The sequence below is a fragment of the Tubulanus polymorphus genome, chromosome 5 (assembly GCF_964204645.1).
Source record: "Tubulanus polymorphus chromosome 5, tnTubPoly1.2, whole genome shotgun sequence".
Taxonomy (NCBI): Eukaryota; Metazoa; Nemertea; class Palaeonemertea; order Tubulaniformes; family Tubulanidae; genus Tubulanus; species Tubulanus polymorphus.
The window spans coordinates 3461742-3485445 of NC_134029.1; the positions used below are offsets into that span (position 1 = coordinate 3461742).

At 38.2% G+C, this 23704-nt stretch overlaps 5 protein-coding genes across 6 annotated transcripts in view; 2 read left to right on the forward strand and 3 right to left on the reverse strand.

Annotated features, from left to right (window-relative positions):
* LOC141905971 (AT-rich interactive domain-containing protein 3C-like) overlaps positions 1 to 2420 on the forward strand; it is a 34213-nt gene extending 31793 nt beyond the window's left edge. The window contains exons 4-7 of the mRNA XM_074795099.1: positions 785 to 968; positions 1362 to 1597; positions 1726 to 2055; positions 2281 to 2420. Of these exons, the coding sequence (XP_074651200.1) occupies positions 785 to 968; positions 1362 to 1597; positions 1726 to 2055; positions 2281 to 2384 (854 nt within the window). The 3' untranslated portion in view covers positions 2385 to 2420. The remainder of the gene's footprint in view (positions 1 to 784; positions 969 to 1361; positions 1598 to 1725; positions 2056 to 2280) is intronic.
* Positions 2421 to 3694: 1274 nt separating this feature from the next.
* On the forward strand, positions 3695 to 6156 carry LOC141905654 (uncharacterized). Its single transcript, XM_074794617.1, has 7 exons — positions 3695 to 3848; positions 3948 to 4036; positions 4117 to 4192; positions 4319 to 4390; positions 4479 to 5689; positions 5792 to 5925; positions 6010 to 6156. Exons 1-7 carry the CDS (start codon positions 3780 to 3782, stop codon positions 6126 to 6128), a joined length of 1770 nt encoding a protein of 589 aa, XP_074650718.1. The 5' UTR covers positions 3695 to 3779; the 3' UTR covers positions 6129 to 6156.
* A 180-nt stretch (positions 6157 to 6336) lies between these two features.
* Positions 6337 to 17413, reverse strand: LOC141905981 (uncharacterized). Of its 2 annotated transcripts, XM_074795115.1 has the most exons (15): positions 17151 to 17413; positions 15277 to 15381; positions 14965 to 15081; positions 14199 to 14357; positions 13599 to 13643; positions 13372 to 13493; positions 12315 to 12855; positions 11657 to 11900; positions 11279 to 11348; positions 11054 to 11191; positions 10584 to 10781; positions 8472 to 10147; positions 7983 to 8036; positions 7697 to 7769; positions 6337 to 7164 (listed from the first exon to the last, which is right to left on the reverse strand). In XM_074795115.1, the coding sequence occupies exons 1-15, from the start codon at positions 17313 to 17315 to the stop codon at positions 7161 to 7163; spliced, it is 3711 nt and encodes a 1236-aa protein (XP_074651216.1). In that variant the 5' UTR covers positions 17316 to 17413; the 3' UTR covers positions 6337 to 7160. The 2 variants fall into 2 exon arrangements, with proteins under 2 accessions (XP_074651216.1, XP_074651217.1); XM_074795116.1 differs by lacking the exon at positions 7697 to 7769.
* Positions 17414 to 17816: 403 nt separating this feature from the next.
* On the reverse strand, positions 17817 to 19439 carry LOC141906179 (ankyrin repeat domain-containing protein 46-like). Its single transcript, XM_074795410.1, has 3 exons — positions 19354 to 19439; positions 18568 to 18865; positions 17817 to 18203 (listed from the first exon to the last, which is right to left on the reverse strand). Exons 2-3 carry the CDS (start codon positions 18861 to 18863, stop codon positions 17882 to 17884), a joined length of 618 nt encoding a protein of 205 aa, XP_074651511.1. The 5' UTR covers positions 18864 to 18865; positions 19354 to 19439; the 3' UTR covers positions 17817 to 17881.
* Positions 19440 to 19705: 266 nt separating this feature from the next.
* Positions 19706 to 23630, reverse strand: LOC141905087 (ADP-dependent glucokinase-like). Its single transcript, XM_074793831.1, has 6 exons — positions 23447 to 23630; positions 22719 to 22947; positions 22514 to 22579; positions 22071 to 22332; positions 21189 to 21343; positions 19706 to 20987 (listed from the first exon to the last, which is right to left on the reverse strand). Exons 1-6 carry the CDS (start codon positions 23614 to 23616, stop codon positions 20442 to 20444), a joined length of 1428 nt encoding a protein of 475 aa, XP_074649932.1. The 5' UTR covers positions 23617 to 23630; the 3' UTR covers positions 19706 to 20441.
* Positions 23631 to 23704: the final 74 nt, after the last annotated feature.

Here is a 23704-nt window from a genome sequence, read left to right on the forward strand (position 1 = left end):
GAAAAACCGATGTTACATATCGAGGGCAGTTATTTCAAATATATAGACGAGGCTCTAAACACTTAATTATAAATACATATCATTGCAATTCAGTTTTGTGTCATTTTTGTCGCCTATTGTCGCCTACTTGACATGACAATACTCGAGTTAAAGCCATTGTCGTCTGGCGATGTGCCCCGCTCTGAAATACCATATAATATTTATTTTACAGATATTCGCGTACTCGTGTGAGCGGCTTGCTGTCAGATTATCAAATCAACGGCTTCACTTGACGACATAAAAACCATTCGATATATAATAGATTTTTCAACATTATCGGCATTATGACTGTTTACAAATTCTAAAATAGTCTCCTCTTATGATTCATTGAAAACTGTTCACCTATTTCTACTCTGAGTACAGTTGTGTAACTATCGCGCCAGTTTATGAATATCTATATTATAAATTGATATTAATACAAAATAATATTTTGCGATGATATTGAAATAATTTAACGGTTATTCCCATGACAGACATTTGCATCGTATGCAAAATTTAGATTTTCTTTCTCTTGGAAAGGACTAGAAAAAATTGAGAATTAAGTATCTGTATTCCTTAGACCACAAGAACGTGGGACCTTGAGCATTCGTAGAATCATATACTTAGGTATATCAAACTATAAGCAATTTTGCACTTTGAAACTTGTCACTTGTCCGTTCGGATACCTATTAAGAGATGAAACCAAATACAGCAATATTGTTTTCCTAAATTATTTATGTATCGGATATTTTGTGTGTTTTTTCAGGAACACCAGTTAACAGAATTCCAATAATGGCGAAACAGGTTCTGGATCTGTACGAATTGTTTCGATTGGTCGTATCGAAGGGAGGACTCGTCGAAGTCATCAATCGTAAACTATGGCGTGAAATCACGAAAGGTCTCAATCTGCCGTCTTCAATCACTAGCGCTGCGTTCACTCTGCGAACTCAGTAAGTATTCAGCCCTAGATACAATCCCACGATTTACACTAAAAAAAGTCTGTAAATTCTACCAATCACCCGCTTTCAAACCCGATTTCAAAATCAAACCCCCTGTTTCGCTCCCGGCAGCGTGGTGGGATTTTTAGGGAGACGAAATCAAATCAAAATAAAGCACATAACTTAGAGTGGAAATGTCTATTTTGAGATAAAAGAAAACAGAAGCAGGAAGTCACAATTGATGCCAATTTGACGGACGCATGTTTACAATATATGTGTCGTCTGTGAATATGGTCTATATCCAGCTCGGTTCATCCAGTCGACGTCCCTGAAGTTTGACAAAAATCTTCCTTGTATCTGCGCGTGATATCCTTTCTGACAATGAATTGTTATTTTCATCTTCAGATACATGAAGTATTTGTACCCGTATGAGTGCGAGAAACTGAAATTAAGTAACCCGGGTGAATTACAGTCTGCTATTGACGGAAACAGACGAGAAGGAAGACGAGCTAGTTTTGGTTACGATATTTCACCGACGGGACCGCCGACCCTGGTTCCACCACCGGCACATGCACATCTTAACGGAAGCGTCCTGAATGGCAAGATGCACCATTCAGTTAGTCCAATCAATCCAATTTCAGGTACGTTTAAAGATACCAAATTAATCAGATTGGGGATGATCCAGTCTAGGTCAAATATAGAAAATAGTGAGTTTATTTCACAAATCTATTTATCATTTCCTCAAAATCTATATATAATTTCTCTTCAGAGTACAATCCACATAAACATTATCTCGAATCCGTTTTGAAAGTTTTAACCACCGGAGATTCGACCCCGACAACCACCGACAGTGCCCGACTATCATCACCGACACCACTTCGACCAATCAGCTTACAGCGAACGATACCGGAACGAGACCACCTGGCAATGGAGGCAGCGAACCGCGCCATGGAGGAAGCCACGCGTAAAATGGAGGCGGCGTCGCGCGCATCGATGGAGGAAAATCAACCACCTAGAAAACGAATGGCTTTAGAAGACGAACAACGTCTAATGTCTCATGCGGCAATGTCTGGCGCTCATCTGAAGATTACTAGTCGAAGTACGTATCATAACCTCTATAGATACCATTTTAGAAAATCTATCGCAATACATTGAAGAGAAAGTTTATCCCGACCCTGTAAACTTTTCCAAAGTTTTGATGATGGTTCAAGATTTTTCCACCAGTCAACACCACTGCATTGCCCGATACGTGATCCGTAATTAATTCATAGGGCTTCATATTATTTATGATTTTTAACATATCTATTATACTGATTTCTTGCAGATGATGGGCGTTCAGAAATCGACAATTCATTAGTAGTTTCCATGGAAATCAATGGCATAATGTACCAAGGAGTTCTATTCGCTCAAATACCGAGGAGAATTTAGCGAAGAGACAGAGAGAGACTATCGTTATAGAAAATACATATTACAATTGATGTATTTTGAGCTTACAAAATCTCTGAGAATTATATGTATAATTAGCATGTATGTAAATGTATGTAAATTTGTAAATATATCAATCTTAGATAATCTAATGATAAAGAAAAATAAAGTGTATTATTATCAATTACGATAATGTTATTACAAATTGTATATATAATGCAGCGGGTGCAATGACCGTTGTAAAATGGCATATCTAAGAGGATGGCTTCTGTGCTGGTATAGTTACTAAGTTATTATTCTAATGATGTTTCCGATGGCAGCTTTTTCAATTAAGCTGACACACACACACAAAGTGTATGAAAACACGTTTTGCATATAGATTTTTACTTTCAATATACGCGATTAGTAAGAGCATTTTAGAATAAGGAATAGTTTTTAGCCCGCTACATTAATTTGAAGGCTACGCGATATCATAGTTTATATTATTGCCGTTGGGACCAAAATCTGTTTAAACATAAGCCTATTGTATATGTAAATAACAATTTTTGGAAAAGATTCTTAGATTAATTTCTGAATAATATCGTTATAGGATGATGAATATTATACATATTAATAGATCAATGGTGTAAATTTACTTTTCACAAAGGTTTAACTAAAACGAACATCAATAAAACCATCATGTAAAATACAGAAGCCTTGATTTGTCCTTCACTTTTTAAAGTTTTCTTGAGAAAGAAATAAAATTTTCGTTTTGTATTCGTTGCGGGTGGATGTCCACATTGGTTCCGTCCGCGTTGATCCACTCGCCGGACCCTAGCAGCCATCACAAGAGGCCAACATTCTTGGAATCCCAAGCTACACGTCCCATCCAAAAACCGAAATCAGACCGACATGCTTATCGCATATTATAGGCTAGCGACTTTCAGTATTATTTTATGATATTTATGCATGATGAATTCCAAACCAGTCAAGGCTTGCCAAGTTGGCGGGCCGGCGCCACACTCTTCAGCGGCGACCATACCCGATACGATCCCTGTTAATCTGTGAATAGTATCGGGTAGCACCAACGACATATTTGGCGCTGCCCTGCTGAACACTACTTTCTTGAGATTGGAAATTGTCGAATTTTACATTCTAAGAGAGTTTCTCGGTCATGAAACATGAGCACGATTACCCCGGCGCAGTATTATACACATTCGTAGAAATTCCACTAGATCATCGTACGGTGCTGCTACCGAAATGTTGACATCGATGGAATCAATACAGCGTTAGGTGAACAATTTTGTTCCGCCGATTTCTTACTTCCTGGTTTTCCACATGTCGATAATTTATTGGCGATCTACGGCATAAAACGAACTAGAACAACCCTTATGTGTACCAGATTCCCCTAGAATAAATATGACTGAAATTCTGAGAAAACTCGACACCACGACATCCAGCATGGATGTCGTCTCTCTCAATAATCTCGTAAGAATTCACTATTTTAGCTGTCAATTCAATCCAAATCAACCCTTTTTGGCTTTTTTGTATGAAAACTTCTCGATGACTGATATTTGTATTTTCTAGATCGTTAAAATGCGTCCAACGATGAAACAAGCTCGTGTTCAACTGATCCATAAACTCACCAAACAAATAAAGCTACTACGCAATAGGAAGTAAGTTTTGATTACCACAGACCCTAGTATTTAATCAATCAAATGTTTAGAACAATCCCAACAATTTCTTTACATTTCAGGTGTAAAGATGAACAACAGACGACGAAAAATAATCAGAAAGCTGATCGTTTGGTGGAAGAACTAAAAGCCATGAAGGTGAATAGAGTAGATTCAAATTACAATTGTTGCATTGAAATGTCCAGTGTTCATATGGCTTGCAAATTTATACGAATGAAATTATCAATATTTCCAGAAGTGAACCTTGATTTTTATAAATTTCAGGGGATGAATTTGTACAAAGCTGCCAAATTTGCGCTCGGAAATACAGACACAGTAGCAGTTATTAGTCAACAGGTATGATTGGATGGATTTGATTATTATCATTATTATCTATGAGTTGAAAATGCCTTTTTTTAACGGTGATCACCTGTTGTATTTTCAGCCGAAATGTTCATTGAAGTATCGAGCTCTCGTGCGAGTGGCTGAATATAAAACTGTTCAGACGTTCGTCAATAAGTGGAGAGCAGAGCATGAAGATTGGAGGTCGCTCGGTGCGTTCATGTTATATAAAAACACTGGACGCCGATACCGAAAAAAGAAAATAGTCCACGACGGAGTCAATATCGGGGTTGATAAAGTCTTACGTGAGGGTCAAGATGCGGATAGTTCTGGTGATGAAGATGAGAGCGGTGATGAGGAGGCCTCGTCCGAAGAGGAAAGTGATGAGAAAGATATGGATGAGCCGATTGCTGAAAATTGTTCGAATTCTGAAAGTGTTTCTGTTAATGTTGATAAAACTGAATCGATTGAAATTGATTCACAACCTGTAAAAGAACTTGGACCTTTGAAAAAAACTGAACTAGTTAAAAAAACTGAACTCGTTAAAAAAACTGACCTAGTTAAAAACACTGAACTAGTTAAAAAAACTGAACTAGTTAAAAAAACTGAACTAGTTAAAAAACCTGAACTTGTTAAAAAACCTGATCAGAACAAAAGTACAGTGAAAACGAAAAATATCATCGAGAGCAAAAACGAGGAGCATTTAAAAGATTTTACTAGTGACGATGATAGTAGTGAAAGTGAGGAAACTAAAGGACGTTATGTGCGCAGAATTGTGGATGATGGTGATGATGCTCAGAGCGAAGAGGATACAAATTCATCATCGCAGTCAAAAAACTTGGAAAATACATCATCAGAATCTTCAGATGGAGAAACTCCACCTGCGAAAACAGAACCGAACGAATCACTACAGAAGCAAGATAGAGGCGCTGATTTGTTTGTGCCAGTGATAAGAAACGAAATGATTATCAAAAAAATCAGAATCGATAATTTAGACGAAGAATTGGATGTAATAAAGAAGTCTGGTCAAGTAGAACCATGGAATAAGGTCACATCGTTATTCGAAAATGAGAGTACCGTGAAAGAAACTGTTAATCGTAAAAAGGGCTCGTTTTTTATGAGCATAAATGGTGAAGTTTACTCATCTAGCGAAGAGGATAATGGCGAGGAAGATAATAAGAATGATGACTTGGAAGAAGATACGACGGATCTAGCCGGTCGAGGACGCGAGATCGTTGAATCAGTGTTCATCAAAAACCTCAGCGCAGATCCGGAAGTTGAAAAAGAGAAACGACGCAAGTGGTTAGCATCCACGTAAGTAATAGTTTTCTTTGTCATATATTAGTACTCGCAGTCTACGGGTATTGTTTTTCTAAATGAATATAATTCTTTGGAGTTATTTTGATTTTTTTTTAGTTGGCGAGAGCGTCCTAATAAACCCAACCCATACAGAGTACAGCCGAGTAGTCAAAATGTCAGTCAGTCAGTGAGTCGAGGTCGTGGTGCTGTCCAGGACGGGAAGAGTTCAGCGATCTCTAATAAAACAGCTGGTTAGTACTGTTACAATGGATGAAGTGAGGTGTGCTTTCACGTACCGCATTATGACTCTAATGAAATCTATTTCTATTTCCCAGGAAAAGCTATGACGTCAGATAAACTGCATCCATCTTGGGAAGCCAGCAAAAAACGCAAGGAACAAAGCGTCATTCCTAGATTTCAGGGCAAGAAAATCAAATTTGATGATAGCGATTGAGATGTGTAGCAGTATCGTAATAAAAATATTTTACTAATCAATAATTGTTATTTATCTGTTCTAAGGTTGTTCGGATGAAACACCGCATTCAGTTCTAGCATGGATTCTAAAACGAAGAGTCCACAGTCCTAGTTGAAGACCAGCCATCGATTCAAGAAATTCAAGCATTTTTCAATACAAAAATCTAGACAGTTTTATTTGACGAAGATTATTATTAGCGGACAAGTAACATTATTGTTATCATGAGTGCGTGAATGACAATTTACAAAATGACATTTAAACAACAATTCAAAACTATTTACAAAACAGTGAAGCATCGCAAACAATTTATACAATCATCCATAACCTTTAATACTTCGTTATTATCTAGCTACTGCTGAGGATAGATATTAAATAGAGAGGTTTTTTATTTTACATCGGACTCTCGAAAAAACTGTAAACCTACACCATCCTGAACTGAGTTAAACGTCAGGATCCAGTTACACAGTTGTTTGATAAATTTGACTAGAGTTAAAACCCAGGAAATGAACTAACTGGAGTCAAACTTACCGTTACTGGGAACTGTTGAACTGGGTCCTGGGGCCAGTTTTGTAGACAAATTCTAACCTTAAAACGGTTAACTCAATCGACCAAACAAAATCCAGCCCTGAGAATCTTTTTTACAGAGAAATCTATACAAAATCTACCGAACTGAAATGATTTAGTTATTGATTTTCCGTCGTCTATTGTACACGCGGAATGTTGGATATAGATACCTGCGGTTAATAGTTCATAAATAATTATTATCATGATTTCGAAACTTATTTACACAAAAAACAAGTTGTGAATATTATACAAGTCCAAACACCTTCATGAATATACACTGTACTGCTGTAAGACAACCCTTACTGGTTCTAGTAATCCACACTGCTGCTGCTGCCATTTTAAGTCCAGTGTCTATACGCTTAAGTTTGAAATGACGCCTGATTAGTAAATTACATGATTTTTACGGCAGGTTTCAATTGATCAATATCCCTGAGAGATTATTTCTTCTTATCTGAAAGAGAAAAATGCATCCGATGAATGAGAGTGATTGATGAAGATCGAAATTCTTAAAACCATGCAAACTCTAAACAGTTGATCATTATTTCATGTACAGTGAGTTATGTGCAATGCTGTACACGATTCTCTCCCACAAATATTACAATTCATAAAATACATACACATCCAGACCAGTCCGAAAACTTTGCTTAGAGTCACAAAACCTTCCCTAAATCAGATCATATCATCAGATCTCATTTGGGAAAGTTACACCCATTGCGTGGAATTCCCAACCCCATTGACTCCTAGCATTTGAACGACAGCTCAAGACACAAGGTTCAATTCATCACCAGTTTCTGAGTGCCTTCGATAGATAGTTCTTATAAATTTACAAGAGACTTAAATTCATAATCCTATCCTGTCAAATTCTCAAAACGTAGTGCTTAAACTTATGTACATGGGAAAAATTGTGGTGCATATATAGTTTATTGACTGAACAGATTGTGAAGATATAGATTTAACAACGACAAGAGAAACAATGAACGCACCTGGTCGACGGTGGTGGAAACCATGGCATTCTCACTGAATTAACAGATGTGGCTGATGTTGTAGGATAAAGTCCTGCAAGCAAAATCAAGCTGTGTTAGCGAGGTGAATGCTGCAAGCAATTATTGATTCACTTATTCCTCGTATTAGATGATTAAGTGCGAGGGGATGAATCTTCATGTTACACCCCTGATCCTGTTATTGTGCAGATATTGAACACCTAATTGTTGTTGACAATTATTGCAGTTAGTGTCAAAAAGTGTATACGTATAACATATAAATACATACCTTGTGGACTGATAGGCGTATGTGCCATTGGACTGTGTGTTGGACTGTACATACCTATAAATAACACCCATAAGAGAATCAACTTTTCAGTAAACACTACAATATATACTTGATAGCAATTTTATTGAAAATATCTTTTAATGGTGAAATCATAAATTCCTTGTGTCGGGATAGTTTCATTTCAATTCTTAGTATGCCGACAAAAATCTAGTGCATTCGGAATACTGACAAAATCAAGCATTCAGTCGATCAGTCGAACTGAACAAAGAACCAGCGTTCTCTATTTGCTTGAATTTTTTAAAGGGGCTGCATTCATTGTTATATTTCAGAGCAATTATCGACATTGATAAAACGTTGACATCGACTCTGGTAGGAGCAGAAGATATCTTACGAGGGGTGGTTGTGAAAATGGAAGGGGTGGCTGCCCCGCTAAAACCTGCCGAACACTGAACTAAAACAGGGTGATGTATTAATAATACCAGTACGTACCGACAGATGGAAGATTAGTCGGTGATATTTGACGATGTTGATTCATTAAGTTATGAGTTTGATTATCCTTCACAGCGGCCGACATGTCGAGGTGATACGATCGCGATAAATTCGGCACCCCGCTCGGCGGAGACATGTTTCGCCACGACGACGATGACGACGATGGCGGCGTCGATTGTTGCGGGTACGCCGATTGATTCATTAACATCGCGTGTAACAGATGAGGAGTGGCCACCGATTGTTGCTGTAAGAGTTTATTCTGTTGTAACAGTCTCTGATGAGAGAAATCCGGCACCAAATCGTTCGCAGCACGCGGTGAATACGTTACTGTTGAGTTGTTACCGGCAGACGACGTCATCGTACTCGAGGGGGCGCTGTTCGCGATATTACGCAACAATTCGTTGAAATCGTCGCCGACCGTTTCGGAAATTTTATTCGCCGGACGACCAGAGCGATTCAGAGCGGAAAACGGATTCGATATTTCGGTGGTCGTCGTTTGTTGTTGGATCGATGATTTGATATTTTGTGTCTGACGGGTCGGACCCCCCGTCGCTATATTATGCTGCTGAGTTTGACCCTGAGATAAATGCATCCGTTGTTGCTGCTGCTGCTGCGGTGAAATGTATCCAGTTTTTGGAGAAGTTTGCTGCTGCTGCTGCTGTTTAACATGAGGGGGCGATGAACCGATAAAAGGTGGTGATAGCGGTCCTGTGTGCGCACGTTTTGGAGACTGCATTAAATTCTGTTGCTGTTTCGCGTAATTAGCCGTAACCTCCAGTAAGGCGGATGCGGCTGACCGCTGCTGCTGATTGGCCAACGACGTTTGAGTATCGATATGCGTTAACCAATCAGAATGTTGCTGCTGCTGCTGCTGATGATGGTGGTGATGCTGGGGAGATTTATCTTTGACGGGTGATGTTTTATTACCGCTCGACGGAGCGGATGAATTGAAATACGGAGACATGAAGCTGTTATTCGCGACACTTGATTGTTTATTGTTCACATTCGAATTGCGTTCAACTGCGCTCGAATTTGCGACGATCGAATTATTGTGCTGCGGTCGAACGGTTGACGCGAACTGTTGACCGTGGCGACCGGTATTCGAATGAGATTGATTCGCGTTCATGTCGCCGCTCTTTGAATGGCCGCTCGACGAATACTTCGCGTAAGAAGAATTCGTTTCAGATTTCGTAGTCGTCGTTTTCTTATTTCCTAGCGACGGCGGTTTATCGTTTAAATGTTTTGTAGTCGTCGACGACGACATGTCGATATCGGGCATCAATAAATCGGGCGCGTCTTGAATCAGATCGATCAGAGCAGCCTCCGCGGCGTCGATGCCGCCTTCTAGTTCAGCGGCGTCTTTCATATCGATCTCCTGAAACTCAGCCGACGGATCGAACAGATTGTTGATGAATTTCATATCGACCCCGTCGTGTTTGACCTTGTTTCCGGTCGACAGACGGATCGTCGGTGGTTTCGGCGTCGAAGGAGGCGTCGGAATCGGTTTCATTACGGGGTGTTTCGGTTTCGAATCGGGAAGCATGTACGGATACACGACCGGCGGTTTCGGTTGCGCTTTTTTCTTCTCGGGAACGTGAAGCGGCGCCATACTGGCGAGACTCGTCGAAATATCCGCTTTATCCGAAACTTTCAGTTTCTTCGGCTGCTTCGCCAACCTGTAAATAATCAATAAGTTTCTTCAGTAACCGTATTATGAATTTTCAATTCATGAGACAATTGGTTACAATAGATGCACGGTCTCGACGTCGAGTCCAAAATGGCATTAAAATCTTAAGACTAGTATTTCGCAATAGAACTAAGATGGTCTTAGAATCTTCTAAACCATGACTTGCGCAACTAGCTCTAAAACTGTCTGTACATCCCACTTTCTCTGTTAAGTTAAGACTAGAAAGAGTCAATCGATACAATACTACAATAGACTGCACTTGATCTCACTGAAATAATAATTTTCTCCAAGGCAAATGAATTCTAGGGTCGTCAGAGCGATTTTATAATACCCGCCACGTGATATCTGAGACAATTGCTGCTACTAGAGTCTACTAGAGTTTGTGAAATGTCGCAGATTTGAAAATAGCCTGAAATGATACTCACGCAGCAGGGTTTGTATATGGAGTGTGTACAGAACGACTTTCTTTATATAAACTACGTGTATTCATCCAACCTTTCGGCCACAAACAAACGATCTCCGATTCGAGATACTGTTTCAGATATTCTTCAGCCGTTTGTCCGCGAGATTTTGAAATAACGAACATTCCCATCGAATTCGACACGACATCGCACAACAATTTCCTGAAAAACAGACAAAAAATTTTGAATATGGAAATCTCTTCACATAATGGAGCACATATTGATTAGACTCTGCTCACCATATAAGGTACACAAATTCCGGGGCAATCTGAGCAGGGATCGGTCGTGCAATTGTCCGGGGGGCAGTTGTCCGCGGGGGGAGGGGCAATTGTCCTGATGCCAAATTGGAGTAACAATATTTGTACCATATCATGCGGGGCATGTAATCTATGTATGCAGGAAGTGGAGCACACTTTGTCCTGATCTATACCGACCTGACTTTATCAGTCCAGATGAATTTTCTCCGAGGTCCGCGAATCTGTTTAGGTCTCTCACCCGTAGCTGGTTTCTCCACGTTTTCTCCCTCGCTATCGCTGTCCTCTTTCTCTTTCGGTTTTTCACCGGCTTGTAATCTGTATCGATTGATAATAATATCTTAAACAAATTCTCTTTCACGAAGACAAATAGCCCTGAATCATTAGCCCAGTTTACACACATACCTCAACAGGTTAGTCGCTTGACAATCGGTGTTGTACTTTTCTAAGATGGCTGGCATCATCTGATTGATCTCTGCAAAGAAATCGATCGACTAACTACATAGAACACTAGCGATGAAATACTCCCGACGGTAATAATCTAACCATATAAAACATGAGGAAAGATTTATTTATATCTATCCTGAGCAACTGATTACTTCCTCATTGTACCTAGTAGCTACTGTGAAAGCCAGTGATGATGAAATTCATAATTTCAGTAGTTAAAACTATTAAATTAAACCAAACCGTTTTGAGTGTGATATTTGTTTTCAAGCTGTACTCTGGACTCAATATCCCGTCAAAGAAAACATACAACATTCATTCATCGAAATGTGAACGTACCGTCTCTGAGTTTATCGACCGGTTCTTTCAGTTTGTTGTCCTGTTCGAGCAGCAGTAGTTTTTTCGCACGTTTTAACAGCGTATCTTTACTACACGGCAGAAACGCGGCTAGATGACTGAATACGGTCGATCGGTTTCCACAACTCAGATTCTGACGACAATCTTTATAGATTCCGTGAAGCAGTTTATTGACGCTCGGCGTGAAAAACTTACATTTACCCTGCGCTGCAGATTCGATAGCCGCCTGAAATTAATTGAAAATAATACTTTAAAGCTTAATATTTTGTAGTCAGTTTTGTGTAACAATAATACGTAGATATCAAACAATGCCAAGGGTCAGTTTGATGAACTGTGGAATTTTCACATCCTTGCAATTGGCTTTTTTCACACAACAAAAAATACCAGGATTTTTCATAAATTTTTTCGCATGATCTTTCGCTTAATTTTTTACATCAATATCACGTCGAGATACGATAACAATAACATATGCGGCAGATTATAAATACACATTTTCATGATTTTTCACATCAATCCGACCCTTCCCCGTCTGAATAGCAATCGAATGAACATTTCTAATAATTTTCGTTAAGCAGACATTCATTTTCACAATCTGACCCGCGCTCTGTAATGCATCATCTAAAATAACCCACACACTCACGTGTTTAATACGATCGATTTTATCCACCAAATATTCGGACATATCATCGGGAAGTTTGGCCGCATTCGCTGGATTAATCAGAGTGCTATCATCGAAATCTTTCCCCGTTGAATCATTAATTGACGGTTGTTTCACCGGATTTAACACAGTTTTAGATGATTTTTGAGGCGAGTCCGACGATGACACCGTTTTCACTGATTTACTCAACACAGCGCTGTTCACCACTGATTCGATCGTAGAGTCTAGTTTAGTCAGTTTAGCAGACGACGGCTGTGTCTGCTGCTGCTGCTGCGTAGTGACGGATTTATTCACGTCGCTATCGACATCGCTCTCCTCCGACGACGACGATGAATCTGATGATTCCGATGATTCGCTACCTGACGATTCGGATGAGGATTTTTTGTTGTGTGAAGAAGATGCGGTGGGAGCTGCAGCGCTGACACCGCCCCCGCTACTGCTCACACCGTTCACTTTGTTGGCAGGATTCGACTTCGGGACAATTGAGGTAGATTTCTTCAATGAATCACCTGAAGTAGTTTTCCTAAAATAAATATTAAATCAAATCAGATCAGTTACAAAAGTTGTCTTAGTTAGAGATCAGCGCATACAAAACTCCTTGGTATTTCCTTGACCAAAAGTTCCTCGATTAAAATTGAATTAATGGTCAGTGGGAGCTGTTCCTTATCTTGCCACTCGTCACCAGCAAGAAAAGCAAGACACCAATAATTAAAATTCCTGGGCAGGGTTTCATAGATGTGGAAGTAAAATAATCCCTAGGAATATTTTGAAGTTCGTCAGTTATAACCACAGTTTCTCATTGTTACTATAGTGGTTGTCACCTATATTGAGGATTTACCCCTACGGATAACTTTGACACTCGGTCTATGAAACCGGGCCCTGCACTTTTTCTTGATTTTCTAGAAAAGTTGGGATTCCCTGAGTTACCCTACAGGGAAATTTAAATTGCGAATTCCTTGATTTCTCTGGTCCGTAAGAAACCCGTCTGTTCCTAAAATTTCTCAGCTATGTCCGAAGTTTCAAGGTTATGTGTACTTACAACAAAGGCTTTGCTATTTTGACTTTCTTTTTGGGATGTTGCCCATCAGCATTATTCACTAATTTCTTCTTTTTCTTATCACTGACTAGATTCGAACTGTTATTGTTATTTACAGGTTTCTTCTGAAAATGAAGTGAATCGAAAAAATACCGTAGTATGAATTCTATTAATCCTAAATAGGCAGCTCAGTCATTTAGAATCAATCTAGTAAGGACAATAATACGAACCACAACTTTGCTATCGTTTTCCGACTCGGAATCTGAAGTTATTTTCTGAAAAGATGAATCCAAACAGATGATGCATAGAACTCATATGAACTAATTTAGGAGGAAGAGGGTATTTATCAATGGCTATATTGTCAGTTCTGCATTAAAGGTTTAGATTTCAAGACCAAGAACGGGGGCAATGAGTTGCATAGTCAAGGGTTAGATTCAAAACCAGTCTGGTTTTAGAACATCTTAGTTCTATAGCCAAGGTTGCACAGCACAGGTTGCACTAAGATTCGATCATCTGCGAATTGGTTTTTAAGACATTAATGTCACATCGCGCAAGCTCAAGTCGCGGTTTCGGCCAAGACTCATTTGTCGGATCTTAGCTACACTCAGATCACCCGAGATCTATTATCATTTTGAAGTCATGTGATGTCTAAACTTATGCCGCAAAAATTCTCCGGCTGAAAGATCAGTGACTGGTTGCCGTTTCAGTACGAACCGGGTCGGATCTGCTGCGACCTGAGTCAGGCTTGACAACTGAAGACCGGTCTCAAAGGCCATTCTTGGACTTAAGTTGTGATCATGAAACAGGGCACCGGTGCCAACTGAACTCACTTTAATTCGTTTACGTTTCTTTTTAACCATCGTGCTGCTGCTGATGAAGTCATCATCATCCCCGGAATCATCGCTGATCTGACGGAAATCCAGAACTCCCGAATTGATGTAAAATCCACCGAGTTTCGTCGTCAACGACAACGGCACAACTTCGTCATACTAAAACGATATTTCAGAAAAAGTAGAGTAGAAGAAATAGAATGAAGCAAGACACGAGTTGCAGTGGTACAAGTGCCGACAGTTTGACTATGAACGGGAAAAAAACCCAGTTTTTGCCAGGTAAATTTGAAAGGTTTCACCATCGTCCACGTAAACACATGTATCATCTCAAATTATTGAAAACCTTCTCTGTTTTAAACAATTCATCAAAATGTCTAAATTTACCAATTTCGCTTTAGATAAATTCTGACAACAATCATTATCATTTCCAGTACATTCAGCAAAGTACATTTAACAAATTGTAACCTTTTGTGTAATGAGGATGCTGTGCTGCACCAGCTATCTTGCTAGATCGGGTACAAACCAATAGAACAACTCGAAATAAAAATTTAGTTCATTTTCAATTAACTTTCATCGAGAACTTAAGCCTCCTAAATCAGAAATTAGACTGATCTCCAGGTACAGCGTGATTTTTACTCATCATTTGTTGAATTTGAGAAATTTTTTCTAAATTCTAATTGAATTTGAATGGCACACAAGTGTGAACCCAGTGGATCCTTGCTTGCCACAGTCAAACATAGCTTCCTATGAATTAGTGATTACTTACAGCCTCAGTGTTATCTACAAATGGATCTGTGTCATCGTAACCATCTCCCAAATCTATCATATCTTGTAAACGTCCGATCTTTGACTTACGCATATGTTTCTTTTTCGCCTTATGACCCTAGAAAAAGGATAATAAATAAATCAGTCTCTCTTTCATGGCCCAGAGTCAAATTTCACAAAAAAGGATTAACTCATAAATAAATTGAAAATCAAGTGAAATAATGAGGAAATTAAATTAGTTTCGTAGAGTCAAATATTTTCGTGAATCTTGGTCCAGCACAGTATATTCTCTCATTCTGACATCTCAACTTACATATTTCTGTTCAAATGATTTAGCCAGCTCTTCCAGTTTGCGTTGTTCAGCCAGATCTTGTGCCGCAAACGGATCCATTTCTTTAAGTTTCTCATCATCATTGTCCTAGAATAGAAATATTCTATCTTATGAAACAACGACCCGAGAACTTCATCTTAAATTGCATTCTACCTCTACAGGTAAAGGTTTCATTGAATATTCTCAATCTTTGAAAGAAAAAAAACTATATTTCATAATTGTTCTATTTCAGAGCAGAATAATTTTTTAACCTTATCATAATACAATTCAGAGTAGAAATATCTAAATTCATCACGCTATCATAATAGAAACTTTGAACTATCAGAATCTCATTTCAAAATTGTTTTTATGTTCAAAGACATTAAAACGATGCTGGATAAAAACTAAAGATTGTCATCACTAAATTATAAGGTTCTGTGAATTCATTTTCAGTCATAAAATAATTTATAAATTCTTAACTTATCGCTTAAAATCCGCATCTTATTTATTTGAGGATATTAGGAAATTAAAGGCGTGCGTTGGTTTTTGTTTTGCTATTTTCGAGTCATCTACGTTTATTTGAGAGTTGGCGTTGAATTGCTATTTTGAATTTAGCGCTTCCCGCTGCGCGAACTTTAACCCCACGAAAATAATTAGGGCATAACCGCAGCTCGCAGTAGCCCGGCAGCAGCGGTACAGCACCCTCAAACGAGCCCCAGCACAATACACCGCACACGCACACACGCCGTCGCTCCGACACAGCAGCATAGATCACCGTACAAACATGACACCTTGTGACCTAGTTTCCCTAGGAACCAGTCGGAACCCAATCAATAATATTATTCAATCGATTGTTTCGATGATAAAATCGATGAAGATAAAAAAATCTCCCACGTAATCAATAAATAGTGCATATAAAACCGATTTCCAGAACTCGGCTATTCACTCGCTGCTATTTCATAGATTTGCGAACGCAGCGCTATATTCGTCGGCTGGATTTTTTTGTATCGAGATTCGCAGGAAATCGTCTAAATCGTTCATAAAAATGAAATCAAAATGCAGCGTTTTTCACTGCAGCATTCTTTCGAAAATTCAATCTCACTTGTCTCGTATGGCGATAGCGTGAATAACGGGAAATATGTCGTTAACGCGTGGACGCAGTTGCGCTTAGCAGTCTGTGTGTCGAGTCTCGCCTACTTGTTTATTTTTATCTAAAAGCAATTACGATCTAGTTCCACCAATGCTTCGATGCACTATTAACCGTATCAAAAACCTTCAGATTTCAACATTTCGCCAAAATATCCAGTGAAATGACACTACTCGACGAGCTTCGTTATGAACGAATGTAAGAAGAGGCCCGCCGACTTTCGTAACATAGCCAAAACCATGACAGGCAATATGGCTGCATTAAGTACCGTCTCAATTATTATGATCTGGTTGGGAAAAATGTCCGAATTCTCCCCCAAAGACGACACGAACAAGAAATATGTGAAGAGAGGAGAAAACGAACGTGTGTGGAGGGTTCGAACACTAGCCATGCGAAACCAGCACGTGTCCACAACTATCCCGGTTACACGGAATATCGAATCGAAAAAAAACCTGAAAACTGGGACAAATTCGCACAAAATGGCGTCGGATCGCTGCTAGAATGTATTAACATTATTATATAGCTCTGGTTCGGCTTCGAAAATGTAGTTGATTTACAAGAGGGAATAGTTCCCGCCGCGTACCAACAAAAATGACGATCTTCTCTTAACTTTGACCGGCCGCGAAAAACCGGTAGAAATCAGCGAAAAACAGTCGACAACTCAATTTATTAATTATTACCGTTAGAATATGTATATAAGAGAATTTTTCGGAGACTTAATCGCACTTACCACGGCGTCTTTCAATAATTCCAAGTAGGAGAACTCGGCAAACGTTTTATCGTCGGATTCTCCGATATCTAACTCGAATCGGAGAACAGGTGGACATTTTTCGGGCTTTTTCTTGCCGTCTAGAGGCACATTCGACGTCAATTCTACTCGTCTAGGTTCTGCCATTTCGTGTAGTCGACTTCTAATTCAGTTTTGATCACAGTTTATGCTTCATTTTTGGCAAAACGCACGAAAACTTCAACAACTCGAACTTCATCCTTCAATCACCGCCATTTTGTTTTATAGTACGCTCTAAGCTTGCGCGCATGCGCGGTGACATTGCAGACGAATTTTTCAAGGTTGTTCACCAGGAGCCACGTGCCTTTGTTTACAAAACTAGCTGTCAATAATGCCAGCACTGTGGCACATAAATCATCATAATCTGAGCTTACACAGTGTACGTAGATTCTTCCTTAATTCTGCGATGAAGTTTCCAGAAAAATAAACAAATAAAAGCTATAGATTTCAAGCCATATTTACGCGGTAGTTACATTTATTGATCAAAAAGATTCTTTAAATACAAAGTATAACTTCTTTATACAAAATAATAAAATTTTTTTGTAAAAACATATTTTATGCAAATGAAATATCAGCTTTAAAAATAAGAACTGAAAAAGTAAAACTATTTCTTACAAGTATTAGTGTACTTCCACATGATGAAAATGTTTTAGACTGAATCCTTTATCTAAACCTTAAAGTTCATCTCTTTCATAAGTGGCATCAATAGGTATCCTAGTGTCTATTAGTTTAACCAGACCATTCAGCATATAGGCAACATATAACGACAATAGCAATAAAGTTATTAGAACCAAAACTAACTTCTCGATACCCAAATCCAGACAGAAATCATACCAAGTATCGCGAACATTACAAAAAATGTTGCTCTGAATTGTCTGATCATGAGGTTTATTTCCTCGTTCCTCTAATGACTGTAATTTCCGTAGATAGTTTATCACTTCAGTAGGGACTCCACGCCTTTGAGCGAGACATAAAGGTGTTTCTCCCCTCTTGTTCCTGAAAAAAAACATTACAAATTTTGAATCATTTTGTCTTCTGATATAATTATCAATGTTTTACAATCTATTTCCATTGGAGAGACTCTACTTTTCACTGCGGCAAACAAGGATTCCACTAGTGGCAAGCGAGGATGCACCAGGCCAGATCTCTTTCAGATTTAATTAAAATCTTTCCAAAGTTTCTCAAGAATTAAAACTGACTTTCTGTGAACCCTTGAGATCAAGTTGAGTTTATTCAGGGACATGAATTTGCCTAATTTTTGAAGTGGGATCAAGTTGAAAATCTATGAAAGCTAATTGAAAATGAACTAAATTTTGATTGAGTTTGTCTTTGATCAGGTCTAGATCAGGCCATAACTTACTTGACTAAAGCAGAGGCCCCGTATCTTGATAAACATTGAACCGTTGCGTAATGACCTGCTAGATGTAATGGCTGACTACCGAACATATCTGCAACTTCCACATCAGCTCCGTATAACAATAATAATTCCATCATATCAACTCTACCTCTGATCGTTACAACATGGAGAGGAGTTCGTCCTCGTTTATCGAATTCATCCGGTTTTTTACCACTTTCTAGTAACTGTTTCAATAGATCGACATCACCCTCTAAACACGCATCCATCACGGTCAAATTTCTCTCCACTACATCATCCATATCTGTAACAATTGCGTTAGAAACACTGGTCATGGGCAGGTTTCTCAAAAGTTGGTTTCAGTAAATGGGAAGGTAATTTTTCTACGAAATTTTCGAGTCTATTTGATTCGCGAGTTCGATATCTTTTCAGATATTGGTCTGATTGTTGGTAAAGCCTATCCGATTATCAAAAAGTATAAGCACCACCTCCAGATCTCTGTAATTGAAGATAACTACTCTAGTTCAATTTATACAATGGATCTATGGGTAAAAGTGCAGATCTGCACCTCTTCAATTACATTAAATATCATTGTTTCAGATTCAAAATGTCATCAGCAATTCATACATTGCCATTGGTTAATTTTAATATATCTTCACTAGAAAGATTTAGCCTGGATACTGTCATTCACTGATTCTGTAGATTGCGTCAATCACGAGAGGTGCGGATTTGCACTTTTACCGATTTATGCTTTGATTTACTGTTATTATCAGCTGTCAGATAGTTACTTACCGGATGAGAACCGATAGGCAGCACCAGAGAATAGTTGAAATCCAGAAATTAAGAGCTCAATTAGAAATGGTAAAACCCAGACAGGAAAGCTACCAACGGAATTCCACTCTCGGGAAATTCTACCTCGCCCGAAGCGTATGAATTTCCCTATTCGATTACACATCAGGGTACGTGTTCTCCGGAATGATTGAGCCCTCCCATAAACGGGCGACACATACGTGGCAATCATACGGCATAGTCCACTCAATATCCATTATAGGGAGCGTTAACCCTTTCTTCTGCCGTACATTCACCAACGCACAACGCATAACGCATTCATTTAGACTACAAAAGTTTATTTATGTAACGAAAAAAGAAACCAACAGGAACAACAGAAAAAGTAATTTTCGAAATATTTCATACACATTAGCAAATTGTATTAAACCAAATCGATGATGATTTTACAGAATACTGAATAAGTGACTGAGCAAAGTCTGGAATCTCGATAAGACTTCGTGAAACTGGACCCAAAAGACAAATGCTTTTTGAAGCGTTTATTACTACAGTAGATAATATGAAATTCGATAGAATTTCTTATCTCAAATACTGAGTTTTCAAAGTTGATAGCTCCTTTGAGAATAGCACTGATTGAAGTTTTAACCAAAAACAATGGGCAAGTGTCATTTTCACTCGAGTGAAACAAATCCTAAGAAAACTATATTGGATAGTACAACAAGAAAGAGAAAAAGAAACAGAAAACAGAAAGATAGAATTAATTCAAAACTAAATGGTGAGAAATAAAAAAGAATGTCCCTAGTTCCCCAGACAAGAAATGTTTAGACAGGATGGCCACTTACGCATGTTTCAAAGGGTCGTTGAAATCTAAAATCAAATTTGTACATACACCACAACATATTATAAAACCTTTTTTAACTATTTACACTGACATTAGTTGTTAAAATTCTTCTGCAAAAGTAAAAATTTATGTTGCTTTCGAGCAAAAACAAAGATATCTTAACTTCACGAAATTACTTCACTATGGCCACCCAGTAGATAGAAATTGATGACAAATTGATTGTGGTATTCTAATATAAAATCATAGGTTAAGATCAACTGTTTATGTATTGGGAATAGAGTAAACCAGTCGCTGATATTGCATCTCCTAAGCCTACTGTCTTTATAGGATGTTTACAAACTAATACAGGGCTAAAAACAAATTCATATATTCCATTTGTCCACGAATATACCGGGTTCGTAACGTTGAAAATGAAGTCCTTCCGATTGTTGTGCATGTCAAACTTCTCCGGAATTTTCAGTTTCACTTTATAAGGGTCTAAAGTCTGTAAGTCACATGCTTGAAGACCGGCCATTCGAGTTCCACTTGCCACAGCTGATTCTGAATTAGTCCATTTTGCTGATACCGTCGCGATGACGTGGAAAGTCAATGAATGGAAATGCAGACGCGTTAGTCGGCTTTCCGGTAATATATCAGAATGTCCGTAAGTTTTCAGCAACCAAAGCATAGAATCAGTAATTCTATCGATTGCTAAAATTCCTTCAGTTGTTTTAAGGCTGGTGTGCGGTCCGTTGCCGATGTTCGACATGAATTTCAATTCTTGCTCATTAAATCCCAGAGATGTCACATGAGGTATAACCTGACAAAAGACAAAAAAAATTCTCAATGATGTTTCTTTCACATCAGTTCTCAAGTTCTACAGTTCTGAGTTTAGATTTGAGTCGGAGTTAACTCATCGAAAATGAACTAATTACCAACTAAGATTTATATATCGGACTCATAACAACTGTGGAACTGGATCCATAAATTTTCATTAATTTCGAACAATTATCATACAAACCTTTTCTAAACTTTCTTGCATTAGGTCATGATTAGCCATACTAGCAAGTTCTAGATGTAAAGCAGTGTTTTGCGGAATGACTGATAGATGGCGACTGAGTAAATCCATTCTCTCCAGCCATACAGATTTTGGTTGAGACTCGAGCATATGTATCCCTGGAAGGAAATCAATAAGGTATTAGAACGATTAAAATACCGATCCAGTGACTAAGCTTTATGAAACCCATGATAATTTATACAACTCGATGTTTAAATACATCCATAAAATCTCATAGAACATGCAAAAATATAACATGTCATGCATAATTCTGGTGATTTTAGTCATATGCTTTGACAGCTGTCACCAGAAAGTCAATACTCCTGAAACTAGAATATATAAGTCTTCAAATCTAAAATTGTACCATATATATATAAACATTGTATATATCATATATACCAGATTCAAAGACACGTTGTTATACAACACAATAGTAGCATTTTTGCATCTTTGTCACTGTTCACAACATCCTATTCTGAATGTGTAAATTGGAAGTGACAGATAATAAAATCCTCACCACCGAATATTTAACAAATCTGATATCAAAATATTACAAACCTACAATTAAAAATTTAATTCAAGGAAAAATGCTGAAAGTTATTTTAATATATTTTATCTCAAATGCTAGAGCCATTTAGAAGATTGAAAACATTTCTTATGGAAAACAATTTCAACTTGCAGTTTCTAAACATTATTTTAGAATTCACTAGGACATAGGTCTTTCATAACCACGGTATAGAAGAAAATATTTCATCATCACCAATATCAGTTTTAAAACTGAAATTGAGTTCATTTCTCGTATATGAAGATAGACAGAACTTGTCCCTTGAAAGACTAATAACGAACCTGATAATACAACTAAATCCGGTTTAAATTCATCGACGCTTTTAAAAAACGCGTCTATGAGCGTCATATGAGAATTACTGACGTCGTGCGAAGTGATGAATCTATTCGCGCACGACGCTGTATGTGGACCCCATTTCTGTTGAGACTTGTACTCCATGATGAGATGAACCTCGTCTTCTGAGGAGATGCTGTATACCGGTACATGTATACGCTGATGTAAAAGATTCTTCAGTCGAGGTCCAACTGGGCCTACCAGTTGTACCTGCAAAAACGTACAACGAATTACAAATACAGTGAGTCAATCAGATAAAATTTAGACCCCCACCCAAGAAATTTGAGATAAACAGAGTCTTCTACCATAAAAAGAGTTTTAATTACTAAGCTCATGCATCTGCCATGAGACCCTCGTCTCGCTAATTGAACTGAAAGTATTAATTAATTACCTGAGCATTATCAGAAAGGGAGACTATTTTCTGAGCAATAAGAGCAGCATTTCCTCCTATATACCACTGAAAATATATCAAATACATTGTTTATTTTCTGGGCCTAGTTTCACAAAAAATTTACAGCCGACTCATTTTACTATCAGTTGCATATTTTTGAAGGCTCTGATTCTTCATTATCTATGTGAAAATAATCTCTACTTACGAACGTTTTCTCAAGACCCGAAGCAGCATCGATCACTTGACGGAATAATTGCTCATTCGTAAACGGACGTTCGATTGCAGCACCAGTCGATAGCGAGAATGAAAACGTCTCTTGTAAATGTTTCAACGTTTGAAGTTGGAGATGATTTTCGACTGTTTCACTCGGTTCAATCGATAATGACTTCAATAATTCACTTCCGCTTACAATCAAATCAACACAAGCATTGATCCTGAAAATAATAATCAATTCATACATTTACATTATAATTGTATGACTATTTTCAAAAATTGATTATTCTTTATGAAGAAGATCTAATGATCGAATCTTTTAAAGTTATTAAAAATAGAAGCGCAATGCAATAGGGGTGTTTCACCACAGGGAAAAGGGGTAAAAACCAATAACCTAGGATATGCATTTATACCAAAAAGGCAAACTTTTTTTCCTTGGTCTATATTATATTACGATAGCTTGGCTATGTAACAAGGAGATCCCAGACCTGTCCACTGTCTGACAGAAATTACTAATTGTCGCGGTGAACCGTGGTTTAATTTTAAATTTTTTCAGATGACATTCTTTTTAAAACTTCAACGCCAAACTGATGGTGCAATGGAAGGGAGATAGAAAAGGGGATACGCTACAGTATGGTGCAGGAAGGGTAAATTTGGGGAATGGAATAGGGATTAGAATTTGGAACGTGGAACTTCTGATTTGGATTTGTCTTGATTTACCCGACTGCAACTTTAGTAAAACTTCTATCAGGTAGTTTAATATGTTGATTCCAGTAATCAATCACGTTCATCTCATTTCTAACTGACTTCTCCGCGTTCCATTTCGAATACCAATAAGCGATGATGATCGCTAGCAGGGCAAAAAATAATGTTTTACTGAAATTCAACATTTTGCATAGTGAAAAGTGACAAGTGTCAAACTTTCTACACACCGTCTACTGGCGCAACCTAGCGACCCAATTCTGTTAATCGTCAAAA

What these genes read in the sequence shown, in the direction of transcription:
- LOC141905654 (XM_074794617.1), top strand. Translation starts at nt 3,780, where the DNA reads ATGACTGAAATTCTGAGAAAACTCGACACCACGACATCCAGCATGGAT. An exon ending in CGCAAGTGGTTAGCATCCAC is followed by an intron (nt 5,690 to 5,791) that starts GTAAGTAATAGT and finishes ATTTTTTTTTAG; the next exon opens with TTGGCGAGAGCGTCCTAATA. An exon ending in GATCTCTAATAAAACAGCTG is followed by an intron (nt 5,926 to 6,009) that starts GTTAGTACTGTT and finishes TCTATTTCCCAG; the next exon opens with GAAAAGCTATGACGTCAGAT.
- LOC141905981 (XM_074795115.1), bottom strand. Translation starts at nt 17,315, where the DNA reads ATGGCAGAACCTAGACGAGTAGAATTGACGTCGAATGTGCCTCTAGAC. An exon ending in AATTATTGAAAGACGCCGTG is followed by an intron (nt 15,382 to 17,150) that starts GTAAGTGCGATT and finishes TTTCTATTCTAG; the next exon opens with GACAATGATGATGAGAAACT. An exon ending in AAAACGATAGCAAAGTTGTG is followed by an intron (nt 13,494 to 13,598) that starts GTTCGTATTATT and finishes CTTCATTTTCAG; the next exon opens with AAGAAACCTGTAAATAACAA.
- LOC141906179 (XM_074795410.1), bottom strand. Translation starts at nt 18,863, where the DNA reads ATGGATGATGTAGTGGAGAGAAATTTGACCGTGATGGATGCGTGTTTA. An exon ending in GGGGCCTCTGCTTTAGTCAA is followed by an intron (nt 18,204 to 18,567) that starts GTAAGTTATGGC and finishes GTTTTTTTTCAG; the next exon opens with GAACAAGAGGGGAGAAACAC.
- LOC141905087 (XM_074793831.1), bottom strand. Translation starts at nt 23,616, where the DNA reads ATGTTGAATTTCAGTAAAACATTATTTTTTGCCCTGCTAGCGATCATC. An exon ending in TTTACTAAAGTTGCAGTCGG is followed by an intron (nt 22,948 to 23,446) that starts GTAAATCAAGAC and finishes TATTATTTTCAG; the next exon opens with GATCAATGCTTGTGTTGATT. An exon ending in TGCAAGAAAGTTTAGAAAAG is followed by an intron (nt 20,988 to 21,188) that starts GTTTGTATGATA and finishes GTCTTTTGTCAG; the next exon opens with GTTATACCTCATGTGACATC.